This window comes from Chinchilla lanigera, unplaced genomic scaffold (assembly GCF_000276665.1).
Source record: "Chinchilla lanigera isolate Chin_1 unplaced genomic scaffold, ChiLan1.0 scaffold00155, whole genome shotgun sequence".
In the NCBI taxonomy this organism is placed as follows: Eukaryota; Metazoa; Chordata; class Mammalia; order Rodentia; family Chinchillidae; genus Chinchilla; species Chinchilla lanigera.
Window position 1 is genome coordinate 1,621,874 of NW_004955556.1, and position 16,166 is coordinate 1,638,039.

The 16,166-nt window shown below is 36.4% G+C and overlaps 1 protein-coding gene across 7 annotated transcripts in view; it reads right to left on the reverse strand.

The window, feature by feature from the left end:
• The window catches only part of Mapk8 (mitogen-activated protein kinase 8), a 111,992-nt gene that overhangs the window by 28,322 nt on the left and 67,504 nt on the right, over window positions 1-16,166 (reverse strand). For 5 of the 7 annotated variants that reach the window (XM_005412596.2, XM_005412595.2, XM_005412591.2 and 2 more), the window contains 4 exons: window positions 10,167-10,337; window positions 6,682-6,811; window positions 1,053-1,111; window positions 827-965 (listed from right to left, as the gene is read on the reverse strand). In XM_005412596.2, coding sequence (XP_005412653.1) covers window positions 827-965; window positions 1,053-1,111; window positions 6,682-6,811; window positions 10,167-10,288 — 450 coding nt within the window. In that variant the 5' untranslated portion in view covers window positions 10,289-10,337. Of the gene's footprint in view, window positions 1-826; window positions 966-1,052; window positions 1,112-6,681; window positions 6,812-10,166; window positions 10,338-15,282; window positions 15,361-16,166 lie in introns of all 7 variants that reach the window. The other 2 variants (XM_005412593.2, XM_005412594.2) reach the window with 1 other exon arrangement.

Here is a 16,166-nt window from a genome sequence, read left to right on the forward strand (position 1 = left end):
CACCCTAGGATGGCTAGACTCAAAGCCAGATTGACAGCAGTACTAAGCAAGGCTGTGGAGAAACCAGAACATTTGTATGTTGTTACTGGGGGTATAAAATGGTGCAGCTGCTTCAAGACACAATTCTTTGGCTCCTCACAAAGTGAACCACATAATTACCATATGATTCAGAAATTCTACTTCTAAGGTATATATCGAGAGGAAATGAAAATCAATATTCAAACGAATACTTTTTTTTTGAGACAGGGTCTTGTTATGTAGCTAGCCCAGGATGGCCTTGAACTTGTGGCACTCCTCCTGCCTCAACCTTCCAAGTGCTGGGATTATAGGTATGGACCACTACACCAGGTTTCACATACTTGTGCATGAATTTTCATAGCAGTATTAGGTATAACACCTAAAAGAAATAATCCAAATGGCTATAAATGGATGGATAAATGAAATGTGATACACAAAATATTATTCAGTCATAAAGAGTACCCATATACGATACAACATGGACAACCTTGAAAATAATTATGCTAAATGAAAGGTCATGTATCAAGGATTCCATTCATATGGGATATCCACAACAGTAAGTCCACAGACAGAGAAAGCAGATTAGGATGATTAGGTGAGAGAAGAGCAAGCAGTGATTGCTTAAGGAATATTGGAGTTTGGGGGTAGGGGCTGATGAAAGTATCTTAGGAATTGATACAGATGGAAGCTGTGCAACAGTGTGAATGGACTAAATGCTACTGAACTGTATAATTTAAAATGATTAATTTGTTATTTGATTTTCATCTCCATGATGAAAAAAGCATGTAGTGGTAGTTTATCTACTAACCCGATGAATAATTCCAGCAGAGTGAAGGTGTTTGATTCCACACAGCATCTGATAGAGAAGGTAAGACATTCTTTCATGGTCTAGTTCCATCTGAATCACTTGGCAGAGGTTGGCATCCATGAGCTCCATGACTATGTAACTTCATGGGGAGAAAAGGACAGCCACAATCTAAGAATAAAGTATTAACAGCATTTTGTACTAACACTATTCTAATTACCATACTTACACATCTTGAAATTCTTCTAGGGATTTCTGTGGTGTGAAAACATTCAAAAGGCCAATTATCTGTGGTAAAGGAGAAACACAGACATTAGAAATAACTTAGTACTTCATTTGGGAACTGCAAATACATAGCTTAACACATCATAACAGGGCTGTAATTTGTATGTCTCACTGCTAGGCAGCTTGAACCACCATGGTACATGCCTGACTATCCCCGTTGGGTGGCTTTTTATTAATTTTATTAGTAAGATGAGGAATAAAAGTGCTTAGATCTACGTGTACCACTAGTGGTACAAACCACCCAATGAGACAGTCATGCACGTACCTCCGGCAGTTCGAGTTGAAAGGAATGTGTTTTAAAAATTCACCAGTTTAATCCTTCAAATTTTATGTTTAAATTTTACACTTATTGTATGTTTTAAACGCAAGTAATAATTTTAATATATTAAAGCTTTACGGCCAGGAATTAGGGAAGAGGAAGGAATGATTAGGAGGAGGCATATAAAATCTTTAGGGCAGTGAAACTATATGAAAATATGAGGGTAGAATACATCACATCCATTCAATATATCACACTAAGAGTGGACCTGGGAGGCTGGGGTATACCTCAGTGGTAGAATGCTTGTGTAGCATGTGATCCCCAGACTACAAGGAAAAGGGAGAAAAGGAGAGGGAGAAAGAAGAGGAGAGGGAGAGAGAAAGAGAGACAGACAGACAGACGGACACACTCAGAGACAGAGAGACAAAGAGACACACAGAGACCTAATGTAAACTACAGATTATAAATGATAATTATGTATTAATGTAGGTTTATCAATTACAAGTGTATCACTGGGGTAGGGGATGTTGATTTAGGGTGATATAGACATCTGTAGGGGCACAAGATATAAGAGAACTCCCTGTACCTTCTTCCCAATTTTGCTATGAACCTAAAACTGATTAATGGTCTTAAAACTAACAAAAACCTTTATTAAAAGATGAGTTTTATATAACCCTCTCCTCTCAGGAATACTCTATTTGAAAGTACTTATACCACAAAAAGTTCTACATAATTTGTCAACAAATGTAAATATCTTCTACTAGCTCATCGCACTCAATGTTTTCTATAATCTCAGCCCTTTCTTCCCACTGGTTCCAGTTTTCAATACTACCCCAATTTCCCAGCTTTCTTTATTCCCAATCAATTCCACTGATTTATCAACAGGCATACCCTCTCTAGAGAGGCAAACTCTCTCCCACTACTAGTTTTAAATTTAAGTCTTTTCTTTCTCCCTTGTTAACCCTTTCCCTGTATGAAATTATCTATGTCATTTTCTTCAAACATCACTATGTGGCTAATTCCCAATATGCCCTAAAAGGTCTTTGTTGAAAAGCTTAGGAGTTTCAGATACACAAGGCCACTTGCACAGATTTCTCACAAATAGTATAAAGCTGAACTCATTTTTATTCCTATCCAAACTTGTTAAGGAACATGCCCCCCGCTGTGCTCTCCACTTTACAATAGAAGGTTCAGAGTGATTTCTGTCTCCTATTCTAGCACCCTTACCATAAAAAATATCTGAAAGAATGGTATTCTATTGTCAGTTTGCACCTCAACCTCTTTTTTTCATTCCCTGTGCTACTGTACAGGTTGAGGAATCTAAAATCTCCTCTAGTGTGTTCATGCTGTAATTACTTCAAATACTAATGTCACAGGCTTAATGTCTGTTCCTTTCAGATCTGTATGCTGAAATCCTATCCCCAAATGTGATGGTACCTAAAGATGGGATCTTTGGGAGATAATTACTGTTAGATTACGTTATGAGGATAGCGTCCTCATAATGGGGACTGCTGAGGAGGAAGGGCGGTAGAGGAAGCTCTGCATGCTGAGAAAAGGCCACATGAAGGTAAACCGAAAAGTTGGCCACTACAAGTCAGTACTTTAAACCTCGACTGTTCAGCCCCAGCACTGAAAAATACACTTTTGCTGCTCAAGCCACCCAATCCGTGGTATCTGTTATGACAGCCTGAGCAGGGTAAGACAGCTAGAGTTCCAAACAGTGGTTTTCTGCAAATTTTTTTACAGTTACCATTTTATTGCCTATGATATGGTAAATGAAAAACCAGAAAAAATCTGGCCATATTATTTTCTCCTTAAAAACTTAAAGCCAACATATATGTTCTAAATTTTGTCAACAGTACATATGACACCCACTATGATGGTACCCATTTATTTCATCTGCTGAATATTAAACTTGACATTTCACCCATACTAAATTAGTTTCAAGGAGGGCATTTTTAAAAACTCTTGATGGTTTTAAAAGTACTATCCCCTATGCTTATCACTTAATCATCCAGATGAGCCTCTTTTGTGGTTTGACCGCCCCTTGGCAGTTGAATACTGTCTCTATTTTGTCCCTAGTTATCTTCCATGTAATTACGGCCCTCACCCTGTACTGTAAGTCTGGTCTTCACAACAGCTTCAACCTGACCACATAGGAGCCTTGTTGGAAAAAACTGTGGCTTATTCAGTGTTATAGGAATGGACCTGACACACATTTTAAATGTCTGCCAACAACTTAAAGATGGGAATGTCTGTTTTTCTAAACAAACTTCATGAGGACAGAATCTATTTCATTCATCTAGTGCATTAAGTTCTGCTTATAGAAGACATTTAAATATCTCTCCAGTGAATAAATTCAGAAAAATAACACACTAGAAGAGTAAAAAAACTTGCTTAAGACGGGAAATGACAGTAAGAAAGAAAGCAGTTGACTGCTCTAACTTAATTCGAGTCTCCCCACCAGATGAACTGCACATGCGAAGACTTGGACAGGTAGTAAAACTCTTCTCAGTGACATCTAGGAAATCCAAGAGAGGAGAGGTATTAAAAAAGAGAAGCACAGAAAGACAGCAATAAGCTTAGTGATGCTCAGAGCTAGACAGGTACGGGAGAAGGGGAATGACAGCTGGGACACAAAGTTTCTTTCTGAGATGATAAAAATATTCTAGCACTAACTTTAGAGATTATCCCACCACATATACCAAAAACCACTGAGTTGTATCCCTCAAATGAGTTAACTGTATGGTACTGAATTATGTATCAATTAACTTACAGTAGATAAGATTAAAGCAGCTGTCCTATTTTTTCAAAATGAGAAATAAAGGAAATTATAACAATGAGATATTCGATAGTCAAGCAAAAGTCAAGGGTTGCTTAGTGAGTGGCATATGGCTATGCTGACAGAAGTAATAATTAGGAAAAAATTCACTGAGAGGACGTTTATAGTTTCCTTTTGTGGACAAGAAGAATGACAACAGCAACAGATGAGAGAAACTCAACTAGACAGTATAGGAAGATTTTAAAAAGGTATTTGTGAAAAATGTCTCTAATAATAGCATCTATATAAATAAAATTAAGTATTAGAGAGAACTGGAAAATTCTGATAGACATTCAATTTTTGCAGTATGTCCAAAGGTTCCTTAAGACAAAACTAGAAAGTGAAGCCAATAAATGAAAAGTCAGACAAAGAAAAAAGCAACCTCTAATACTCTAGGGCAGCGATGTGAACCTTTTAGAGCTTTCAATGACACGAACAGCCAGCTACAGTGCCTATGCCATAAGTTCACCACCAATGCTAGGGAGAGTAACATTTCCCCTTTGAAATCTGGAAGGGAAAGAAAGAAGGTATAGCTACTTAAAAAAACAAAAATGGGGGGCTGGGGATTTAGCTCAGCGGCAAAAAGCACCTGCCTGGCAAGCGCAAGGTCGTGAGTTCGGTTCCCGGTACCGGAGAAAAACCAAAAAACCAAAAAAAAAAAAAACAAAAAAACAAAAATGGGCAGGATGTGATCTGTCAACAGGCTTTTGAGAAAAAAATTACTGTTAGATTACCCAAGTCATCTGGAGCCATGATTTCCAAAACAGATTTTAATGTCTGTGGTACAAAGAAGATGATAGGCCTCAGGGTCAAAGGACTGTATCAGACAGGCAACACTGTATGCTAGGGTCCTTAATAAAGTATTTTCAGAGATAAGTGACCAAGGAAAAATGAAAAACTCAAAATCATCCTTGAAAAGAGTGGGAAAACCTGGAGATATTTAGAGCAACCAATATACAATCTACGTAGAAGATGAAAACATGTAGAAAGCAAGACACAAAAACATCCCTCTGTCACAGAGTGGAAAAACAGTTACCATTTCTGGTTTCATCACATTTAGTTTTATATTCACTCACTGAACAAAATATGTTTTGGGCCCTCCACTGTGCCACTCCCACTAAAGAGCAAATGGAGACATCTCTCTTTACAGTGGCACACAGGTCTGGGAGGAAGGACTTAACCAGACTCTTATCCAAAAGAAAACAAAGGCAATACCTCATCACGAAACTCGTCATGAGCTTTGAGAACACCAGCAGCTCTACCAAGGTCAAGAGACCAACAAAGCCTGGATGAGTAACATCTCTAGCTCCTACCTGGAACAAGAACAGCTATATAATTTCTTCAATGTTAATGACTAACTTCAACCTGTCTCTGAGCCTTTTCTATGCATTTTTTCTCTCTCGGATGTCCTCTTCTCTAAGTCAAGTTTTACCCCATCTTTAGAAGTTAGCATAAGTCTATTCTTCCTCAAAGTCTTCCCCGTTCAATGAAGCTCACAAAAATCTCTCTGAAGAGATCTTGGCACTTAATGTCCACCCACCGTCGTTTCAGAGTTAAACTACAACTGGATCGGGGTATCTGGTATTTGTTGTGCCTTCAAAACAGGGTAAGCTTCCCTGTTAAGGAACCTAATCCTTAGCAACCATGCATTTTTCTCTGGGTAAAGAACCTGTACCCTCCAGTACGCAGAAGATTTATATTCTTAACTCTCAACATGTGGTCAAGTTGTGTTATCTGTCATTAGAAAGTACTGAGTATTCAGTATATTGCATTAACTCATTTGGACAAAACCACAAAGTGTCTCTAGCCAGATACTTCCATTTTAGCATTTTATAAAACTATCCCTTGCACAAGTTCCCTCCTAGTTTGTTTCTTCTAAGCTTTGAGTGATCATTTGATTAAAACCATCATAAAAGTATCAGTATGTGTAGTATAAGTTTGAAAAGTGTAACTGTTTATTCTCAAAATAAACCAGATGAGGTGGCACATGTTTGTAATCCCAGTCTGGGCAATTTAATGGCTTAGACTCTGCCCAAAAAAAAAAAAAAAAAAAAAGGAAGTGGGGTAGGGAAAAATGATTTTAATTCTATTAAGTTCCAGTGTCAAAGCAAAAGGAGAACAATTTCAACTTTGTGCTAAGGCTATATAGTTTTCTGAAATGCCATCTTTATAAAGAACAAAAAGCAAAAGATGAGGCCAATCCTGAATAAAATTGTTCTAAAACATTTCCTTAAAACTCCTTTTGCAAATTAAATGTCAGGAAATTACACAATCTAAATTTCAGAAGTTACTTTTCTTTTAATATCATTTAATAAGGTTAAGAAAAAATTTACACTATGGAGATGTGAGTGTATGTTTATGCCTTTTAAACAGTGTTTCAATCTGGAAGAACAATTTAAAGCTCCTAATTATTTAAAAAGTCTTTCCTATTCATGTATTCATGATTAAAAGTTGATGTGATATACACTTAAGAAATTTTAACTACTCACTTACATTTTTGTGATTAACACATTTCATAAGAACTAGCTCCCTGTAGGCCCGCTTGGCATGAGTTTGATTTTGAAATGGCCGGCTTAGCTTCTTGATTGCAACATTTCTCTCCAGAATGGCATCATAAGCTGCACTGTAATAAGAAATTTAAAAAGAAAACAAAACTTAAGCAAAAATCTGTAAAACAGAATTTATGGAACACTCTAACATAGATTCCTCACTTTCTCCAAAGGCAAACACAATCAGGTCACTCTCCAACCTGCGATGTTCGACATTTGTCTTCTGTACTTAACACAATACACTTGTATAAAGTGTAGCAACTGTCTTAAAACGCTAGTGGATCCAAAGAGACAATGGATTGCGAGGACAGACACCTGTTTATTCACTGTGTATCTTCAAGGCCCACCTGTACAGTGGGCACTGAATGCACAAATGCCTCACATGTGTCTACGTCCACTAGACAGCTTAAAGCCTAAAGGGAATTCTTCTTCCTACCCTTAAACCAAGGAATAGTACAAAAACATGTGGCCAACAATTCTACTCAAAACACCTGCCCCAGAATTCTACATAAATATGCTACTGCCATCCTTTTGGACACAGAATGAATACAGAGAAGGGGAGGTACATATAGAAGTATGTAAATAGAAGATTATTTTGTAATTAAAAAAGAACAATACCGTTCAAATCTGCTTTGGAAGAGAAACTAAACAAATCAATATGCTGCTAAACACGAACGCCAGATCTGAGGACATCAGAAGCTGTTTCCTAACTGGGACACAGAGCATCATACTATTATCTAACTCCTCGTGTCTTCTCTACCCCATGACACCACCACAGGGCAGGACATTCACCATGACAGATCAGAGAAACCAAGCCCAAGTAAGGTAACTTGTCTTTAAATTATTGAACTTTATGACTGAGACTATAAAACCATTTGGATTCACCACTGCCTGATACAGGGCCTGCAGTTAAGTAAGTGGCACAAGATTAGCCTCAAAGTTAAAGGAAAGCTGGGGGCTGGGGATTTAGCTCAGCGGCAAAGTGCCTGCCTGGCAAGCGCAAGGTCGTGAGTTCGGTTCCCGGTACCGGAGAAAAACCAAAAAAAAAAAAAAAAAAAAAGGAAAGCTGGGACAGTAAGACCAAAATGCGAGGCTACGCTGCTGTTCATATTAGACCACCCAGCATACTATAAGAGATGATTTCTGTTTGTGTAATATTTCAAAAGCCATCTCACTACTGATTAACGTGATTTCCTTACCTGACTAAAAATCTGAATTTGTTTTGTAACTACCTTACATCAAATGTAGCATAAAACTACATGGATTAAGAAACTGGTACTATATAAATGGATATAACTATACACTTTACACATGTCATAACTATTGCATACCAATATATATCCACACACCAAAATGTACATACATATTATAATCTTCTTTTAAATTGCCATATTAACAGGTATGTCCTATCCAAATTAAAAGCAAAACCAAACCACATTGGGGGGTCATGGAAAATTACTAGAAATTTTGACTGTCTTCAGAAAACACAAATTTTATTTCATTTTTAAATTTTTTTACAAGTTTTATTTTTAATTGTTAAGTTCATTCCTATTAATAGTTTATCTGCAAAATAAAAGGACTATTTCAAACTATAAAGTTCAAAGCATGTGAGTGGATTCCATTATTTTATATCCAAGGAAATAGGCTTCTAATTGTTGACTCTTAAATGTGCACAAATCAGAAACAACTGGAGATTCAGAGGCCCTAGTCCAAGTTCACTGAATTTTGTAGCTATGGCTAAGGACCAAAATAACCCTTTTTGCTCCATAAACTAAATTCTTCAGTTGATCATAATAATAACATAACAATGAATTTTGAAAGTTTTACACTTAATATTTGTCTATTTTAAAGTAATCTTTTAGGAGAATTATTAAGTAAAAATTTGAAGACATTTATTCCTTAGGACAGGTACTGGTTAAGAGGGTTTAAGGACCTTTCCAAAGCAATGTTTTGTTCTCAATTCCGGTACACAGACTGCAAAATGCACTTCTGTAACAATAAATGAACAGAAACATTAATATTTTTTAAATATAAGTTTATAAATAGCAAAACATAATTCTCATAACTACTCTGTAAATTAGGTAAGAAAACAGGCCTTGAAATGTTAATATGTCAAGAATCACAAAGCTAGTAAATCAGATTTACAGAATCTGAACCAAGACTAGGCTTTTAGAATCCCAATACTGAGCATATAATAATGTTTTCCTTAATTTGTGGCTGGCTAACTGATTATATGTGAAGGCTTAAAATGACAGCCACAGAGTACAGTGTATAAAATGACCCCAACTGCTAGAAATGTGCTAGAAATAAAGCTCCTTCCTCTTCTCTATTCTCAGAGGTGAGCAAAATCCTCAGTTTGGTGTTCATGTATGTTTCATTTTTTTTATGTGTGGATTCACCCATAAATATACGGTATTGTTTTGCACATTTTAAACTACAGATAAATGGTACAATGACATATATTCTGTTTTTAAACTCAATTCAATATGTCTGATACTGTCCCTTGTTGATACAGATACCTCTGAGTTATTTAAATGCTGTTCAGTATTTTACTGTATGACTATATCACAATTTTTTATTCTCTGTTGATACTTTACTCTGTTTCTGATTTTTGCTGCCATACCTAATGGTGCAAACAAGAGCCTTATGGTGTCTCTCTCTGTATATGTGTAAGAGCTTCTCTAGAACCTGGCACAAGTGCTGGATCATAAATAGCACTTATATTTTAAATAGATTTCAAAACAAATTTGGTTCAAGAAGAGGTAATAAAGAGGTAACTATGCTTGAGTATGATTTAGAATTCCCCCAAACACTAGTTTATTATGCTAACTTAGTGATTCTGAATCATTAGAACTATCCTAGGAGCACTCTGCATTTCAATTTATCAGGAATTATGCTGATCTATAAAATCCTGGACACTCTGTAGCAATTAGCTTGTAAATCAATTTTAAAGATATACATGAGATCTGAAACATATATAGTGAGATATTAGCTGACTTCATTCTCCAGTGTAAAATAAGATTTCTGAAATTCCAGAGTTTCATGATAGTGTGAAAGTGATGATTAAGTGAGGGTTCTAATTAAATAATTAGCTATGGGATTAGATGCACTCATGAAATGAACAAGCATGCCAACTATTCTTTCCTGCTACAGATAGCTCTCTATCTGGCCCATGATCAAATGTTTAATCACAGTTTATACTTAAAGATAGCAGTGCTGGTTTATAAAGTTATGAATAATAACTTTATGGATAATAATAAGAGACTACTAATTCCTGAAGAAAACAATTTACCAAATTACAGCTTTCATTTAATTTTTAGAGTTTTAATTTTTTGAGGCAAATTAATTATTTACCAAAGTATCTATATTATGAGATGAAAAAAGATAGCAGTTAATCAATTTTGCCTAAGTGTAGAAGTAAAAACTTACCATACTATTCCTTGAGCTCCTGAGCCTATAGGTTTTAAATTCTGGTATCGTTTCAGGACTGTGAATGTAGAATCTCCAATCTCTACACTATAAAAATTGTTATCACGCTTGCTTCTGCTCATGATGGTAAGCAATTAATTTAATGGCTTCATCCAAAAATTCACCAAGTGGCTGCAAAATGGAACAAACGTGTGTTAATCAAATGAACTTGTTCAACCTAAAATTTGAGTCCTTATTCTCAATTTGGTAATATTAATACAGATTGCTAGGTCATGTTCAAAGAGCTGCTTCATTTAAAAAAATTAAGAAAAAATATCACAGAGTCTTGGTTAGCATATGCCATACTTATGTACATGACTGATAGTTTCTTTTAAAACAAACCCAAACTTACTAGAATAGTTTCTCCAGTCTAGATGTCACTAGTATTAATGCATATATAACTCTAAGACTATAAAGCATATAATTATAAATAAAAATGTCCTAAAAAGTACCTCTATAGTTTAAAACTTAAAATCAGTCATTCATATGCATTTATTAAGACTGCTGAAACTTTCATTTTTGTGAGAAAGTTATAAACTTTCACTAAGAAATAATTAACAATTTGAGTTAACGTTGACTGGAAGGTCAGACTAGTAAACTGGTTAACACACATCACCCTTGTCTAACAAATGAGGTGCTTCCACTGGACAGCCCCTCTATCCCACTTCATCATCCTAGTATCACAAATATCATGAGTCCAAAATGACTGAAAAGATGAAATGAGGGTAGAAAATGTAGTATCAAGAAGAAAGAATGTGTATGTGTATGTGTGTGAGAGATTAAGTATATTAATATAAGATACAGAAAGAAAAACCACAAAAAAAATGCCATTCTAAGTATCTGGAACATCAAAAGTGCCATCTAAGTTGAGACCACAATTCTCAAACTGAAAGTCAGTGCAGTCTTTTCCCAGATGAATACCGGATATTAATAAATCCATCACTCCATCCTTACTACATGAAAGCAGTCTATACCTAAAGGCAAAGGCAAGTCTTAGGTTCTGAGGTGCACACTGTAGTCCCAGCACTCGTGATCACTTGAGCCCAGAAGATTGAGACCAGCAGGGACAACATAAGTAAGATTTCATTTCAAACCAAAACAAAACACACAAAAGACAGCTCTAACCTACCACTTACCACATCCCCATCACAAGAACAGTTAGGCATAAAGAATTACTGTTTGTATGTGTGGTTGTAAGACAATGCTAACAACCACAAAAATCCCGACAGGACTTACAATGTAAAGAATTAATTCAACAGGTGTTAGTGCCTACCATAGGCTAGACATTGTGCTATGTCATAAACTATGCTAAAAAGGTGAATTCCAGCAAAGTGGGGAGAAGCTACTCAAAGATGGGGACCAAAAGGATGCCTTGACCAGGCCCCTGGTATGTGGGGATTATCCTGCAGGTGTATGGGGGCAAGAGTGGAACAGGACAACCAGAGAGACTACAATGACCTAAATGAAAAGAATAGAATTATGTAGCTCTGATAGGGTTAAAAATAAACAAAAAGAGTGTTAATTAAATACAATGGAAATTATTAAGGAATTTGATTTATGTAATTTAAAGAAAGTCCCAGAAAAACACCATCAGAATGGGCAACTGGGCTGATTAATGCCAATAAGGACTGGATGAAATGACAAGCTTTAAAAACTCTGCCAAAATGGAGACCGGTACAATGAAGGGAGTTCTGACAGTGATTTTAAACATTCAACTTTACTCACAGAATGATCAAGTACAAGTATGGCCTTCCTAACCAATCTCCTACCTTCACTTGAATTCCCTCTTGGCTAGAGAATAAATAAGGAGGATACAAGTGGGAAGAGGAAGCGAGGAAAGTGCTAGGTGTCAGGTCTTTCATTAAATATTGCACACATTTATTATGGAAACTGGGTCTGCACAGGGCTCAGAGACAGTAGTGATGGTCTCTGGTACTCTGCAAATATGATCCATCACAGGCTAATCACAGAGCTGATGCTGTTTTCACCTCCTGGAAGGTTAAACAGGTCTCTGCTCAAGCCATCCACCTGCCTGTGGATGACATCCCCTAAGCCTGCCTGGAGGAACAGAACTCCCATCTGGAGCATCAGGATCAAGAGAGGAGGGAGCAGGTTGTGGTGCTGCACAGGAGCTGACTTACTATTATCAAGGCAGGTAATAAAACTTGCTGGAAATCAAAGAAAAAGTTGACTTGGTCCAGGAATGTGCCCTAGGACAGGTTTCTCTTTCTGCTAGAAGAGTAACAGCAAGGAAAGGCTTCTCTACATTCTCAGAAAGGAAGGCTCGGCAACAGGAGGATGACCTACACTGTTCACAAGGAGTCTCCACCACAGCCACGGCACGCACGTGAACAGTGAGAGCCACAACTCCCCATGCACAAAGCAGCAGTGCAGTCAGTGCCAAGGCTCAGCAGGAAGCCACAGCCAGGGTACCTTGGCAGAAATCACTGATGCCTTGCTTAAAAAAAAAAAGTAATACAGGGAACTCTTACTTCTACTCAGTGGTGCAATGCTGAGGACCAGCTTGATGCAGTACAAGCAGACAATAACTAATATTAATAAATTGGCTCTAAAAAAATGCACCAGCATTAACTATAGAATTTAATGAGTCATGATAAATGTACAGTCTGCTAACTACACCAAATTTCAAAATCATGACACAGAACATTTCCATTATCACAAAATGTTCTCTGTAGATAAATCTCTGCCTCACCCATCCCGAACTGTGTAGTTCTACACATAAATAAAATCACACACCACTAATTTTTGTTTGGCTTCTTTCACCTGCCCTAATAGCTTTGGGATTTACCCATTCTGAGCTCCTTGTTAATATTAAGCAGTATTTTATCCTGTACTGTACTACCTAGACATCTGTGTAGTTTCCAGTTTAGGCATCACTGAGAATTATGGGTAAATACTTAGAAGTGGGATTGCTCAGTCCTGTGTTTGTAAGAAAGCACTAGGCTGTCTTTCAAAGGGCCGATACCATGTTTCATTTGGAACAGTAATGTATGAGTTGTAGCTGTCCACTTTCTGGTGATTGTCAATTTTATAGTATATAGTAGCATTTTGCTGTGCTTTACATTTGCATTTCCTAGTAAATAATGAAGCTGGGTGTGTGTTCACGGGCTTAGATGTCATTTATGTATCTTCTGGTTTTTGCTGTTGAAGTAGTTATTTGATTTGTTTGTTCATTATAAACATACTATTTTTCCCTATTACTGTTATAATACTTTTTAATATATTCTGGACATACATTCTTTTTTTTTTGTCTTTTTGAGACAGGGTCTCACTATGCAGTTCAGACAGGCCTTAAGCTCACTCTGTAGCCCAGGCCGGTCTTGAACTTGCATCAATCCCCCTGCCTCAGCCTCCTGAGTGCTGGGATTTGGATATACATTCTTTGACAAATGTTTTACAAGGATTTTTCTCATTTGTGGCTTGCTTTCCATTTTCTTAACCGTGTCATTCTTAATGTTTTGTTTTGAAATAATTTCAAACTTGCATAGAAGTTGCAAAAATTGGGGCTGGGGGTTTAGCTCAGCGGCAAAGCGCCTGCCTGGCAAGTGCAAGGTCGTGAGTTCGGTTCCCGGTACCGGAGAAAAACCAAAAAAAAAAAAAAAGAAGTTGCAAAAATTAGTAGAGTTTCTAGGCATCCTTTCACCCAGGGACAGCATCTAACATTTCATATAGGTTTAGCATCCCTAAGAAAGAAACCCAAAATCTAAAATTCCCAAAGAGTTACGAGCTATTTTAGATCTTCCAATTACGATTCTCAACCTGTGTAATGACTTTGAGCTTCCTGATTCATCAATATGGTACTTATTTCCCTTCATTTGGGTTTAAATATTCTTAGCAATGTCTATGATTTCTGATGTATGCAACCTACAAAATTTTGTTTATCTTTTCCACAAGTACTTTTACTTCAGATGCTAAAACGAACACTTTAATTTAAAATTTCCAATTGCACATTATTAGTACATAAATACAATTAACATTTTCTGTCATGATGTTGTAGTACTAAGCTCAGTTATTCATCTTAGCAGATTTTTGTTGTTGTTTTTCGTGAATTTTTTGAGCTTTTTCTATACACCCAAGCAGTCTTATTTTTTCATTTCTAATTTGGGTACATCTGAATTCTTTTTCTTGCCCCACTGCACTAGGTATACTTTCCAAACAATGCCAAATTGAAGGGTTAAGAACAAAGCATCATTCTCTTGTTCCTGATCTTAGGAAAAAAGTTTACAGTCCTTCATTCCTAAACATGATATACACTACAGAATTTCATACAGTCCTAGTTTACTGAGAATTGTTTTTAATCATTAAGGGGCACTGATATCTGTCAAATGGTTTTTTCTCAATCTATTAAGATATTCATATAGTTTTTCATTCTTAGTTGGGTCATATGATGACATCAACTGATTTTCAAATACTGCATTCCTGGAATGAATCCCACTTGGTTAAGCAGGAAGAAAAGTACTACCTTTTTATATACCGATTTCAGCAGGATAGAATTCTGTTTAAAGCTTTCTACTTTTCTGGGGGACACTGATTATGTTTTACAATCACAAAGCTGGAACGGCAAGGGTATGTATGAGGAGAAAATAATATGCAGCCTGTGACTCATCTCCCTACTTAGGAAGGCTGCTTAAAGACTTAGAACAAAGAAAGGCTACAGAATTCAGATGTTACAGAATTCAGATGTGACTCATTTAAAGCATAAATGAAACAACAGGCATAATTATCCCACTTAATAGATGAGTAAACTGAGGCCTGTGGGTTATTAATATAAAACTAAATGCTACAAGAACATGAAGATTCAGCTCCAGCTTTCAAATTCCTCCTCTTGGTAGTTCTATGGCAGGAACACTGCACTCACATCAATATGGCTACATTACCATCCTCTAAAACGCTCTTGCATCCAATGGATACATTTCCCTTTCATGAAATATTTTTACAAATCTGTCCAGATTATGATTTTCATAAAGCTTTTTTCACTCAAACTAGTTTGAATTTAAATTCTCATTTAAAATTATTTTGCTGAATATATACTTATGCAGCTTTGCTGATTTCATACCAGACTATGGTCTTTGTGGGGCAAGGGATGTATCTCTGACATCTCAAAATTTCCAAAATACTCTGGCTCTTCAAAGACCTAGAATTTAATAAATATCTGCTTTAAAATAATGTTAAACAAGAATGTACAGTTTTTAAAGTCATAAATTATTTAATAAATTAGGTTATTTTCACTAGTGCTTTCCTTAATCATAATAAGAAAAACATTATACATTATGGTTCTATGACTCAAGACTGAATTCTGTGATGTCTACACAGGGAACAAGTCTCAGGGTCCATCTGTCTGAACTGAGATAAAAACAAGCTAATCTCATTAGATACTGTACCTAAGAGGTACTTAGTGTGGAGAGTGTATTCAATGCTGCCACATAGCCAGCCCAGACACCAGAAAATAATTCTTGTAATGCAGCAAGGTTCAGAAATCAAGACAACTTTAATCATCAAGTATTCCTGGCAAAAAGCCACTGGGGTACACTCACAGCCTATCTTTATTTTTTTATTTTATTTATTTTTAAAGAGAATAAAGAAAAATATAGATTTCAAAACAAGATTATAAAAAATTAACAATTGCTGTTGTATCTCATACTGTTACCTTCAAAGTAGTTATTCAGATTACCATGTATCATGATTCTAGGTCTACCAACTAACCCTCTCTGTGGCAGTTAAAATTATCAACTTCCCTCGGACAAAATGTGCCCAGATATTTGTTAAACTATTATTATGGGTGTTTCTATAAGGGTGCTTCTGGGTGACTTTAACATTTAAATTGACAGACTGAAAACAGGAGAGACTCCATAATACAGATGGGGTCTCATCTAATCACTTAAGGCCTGAACACAACAAAAAGGCTGATTCTCCTGAGAGTAAGAGGGAACACTTGTGGCC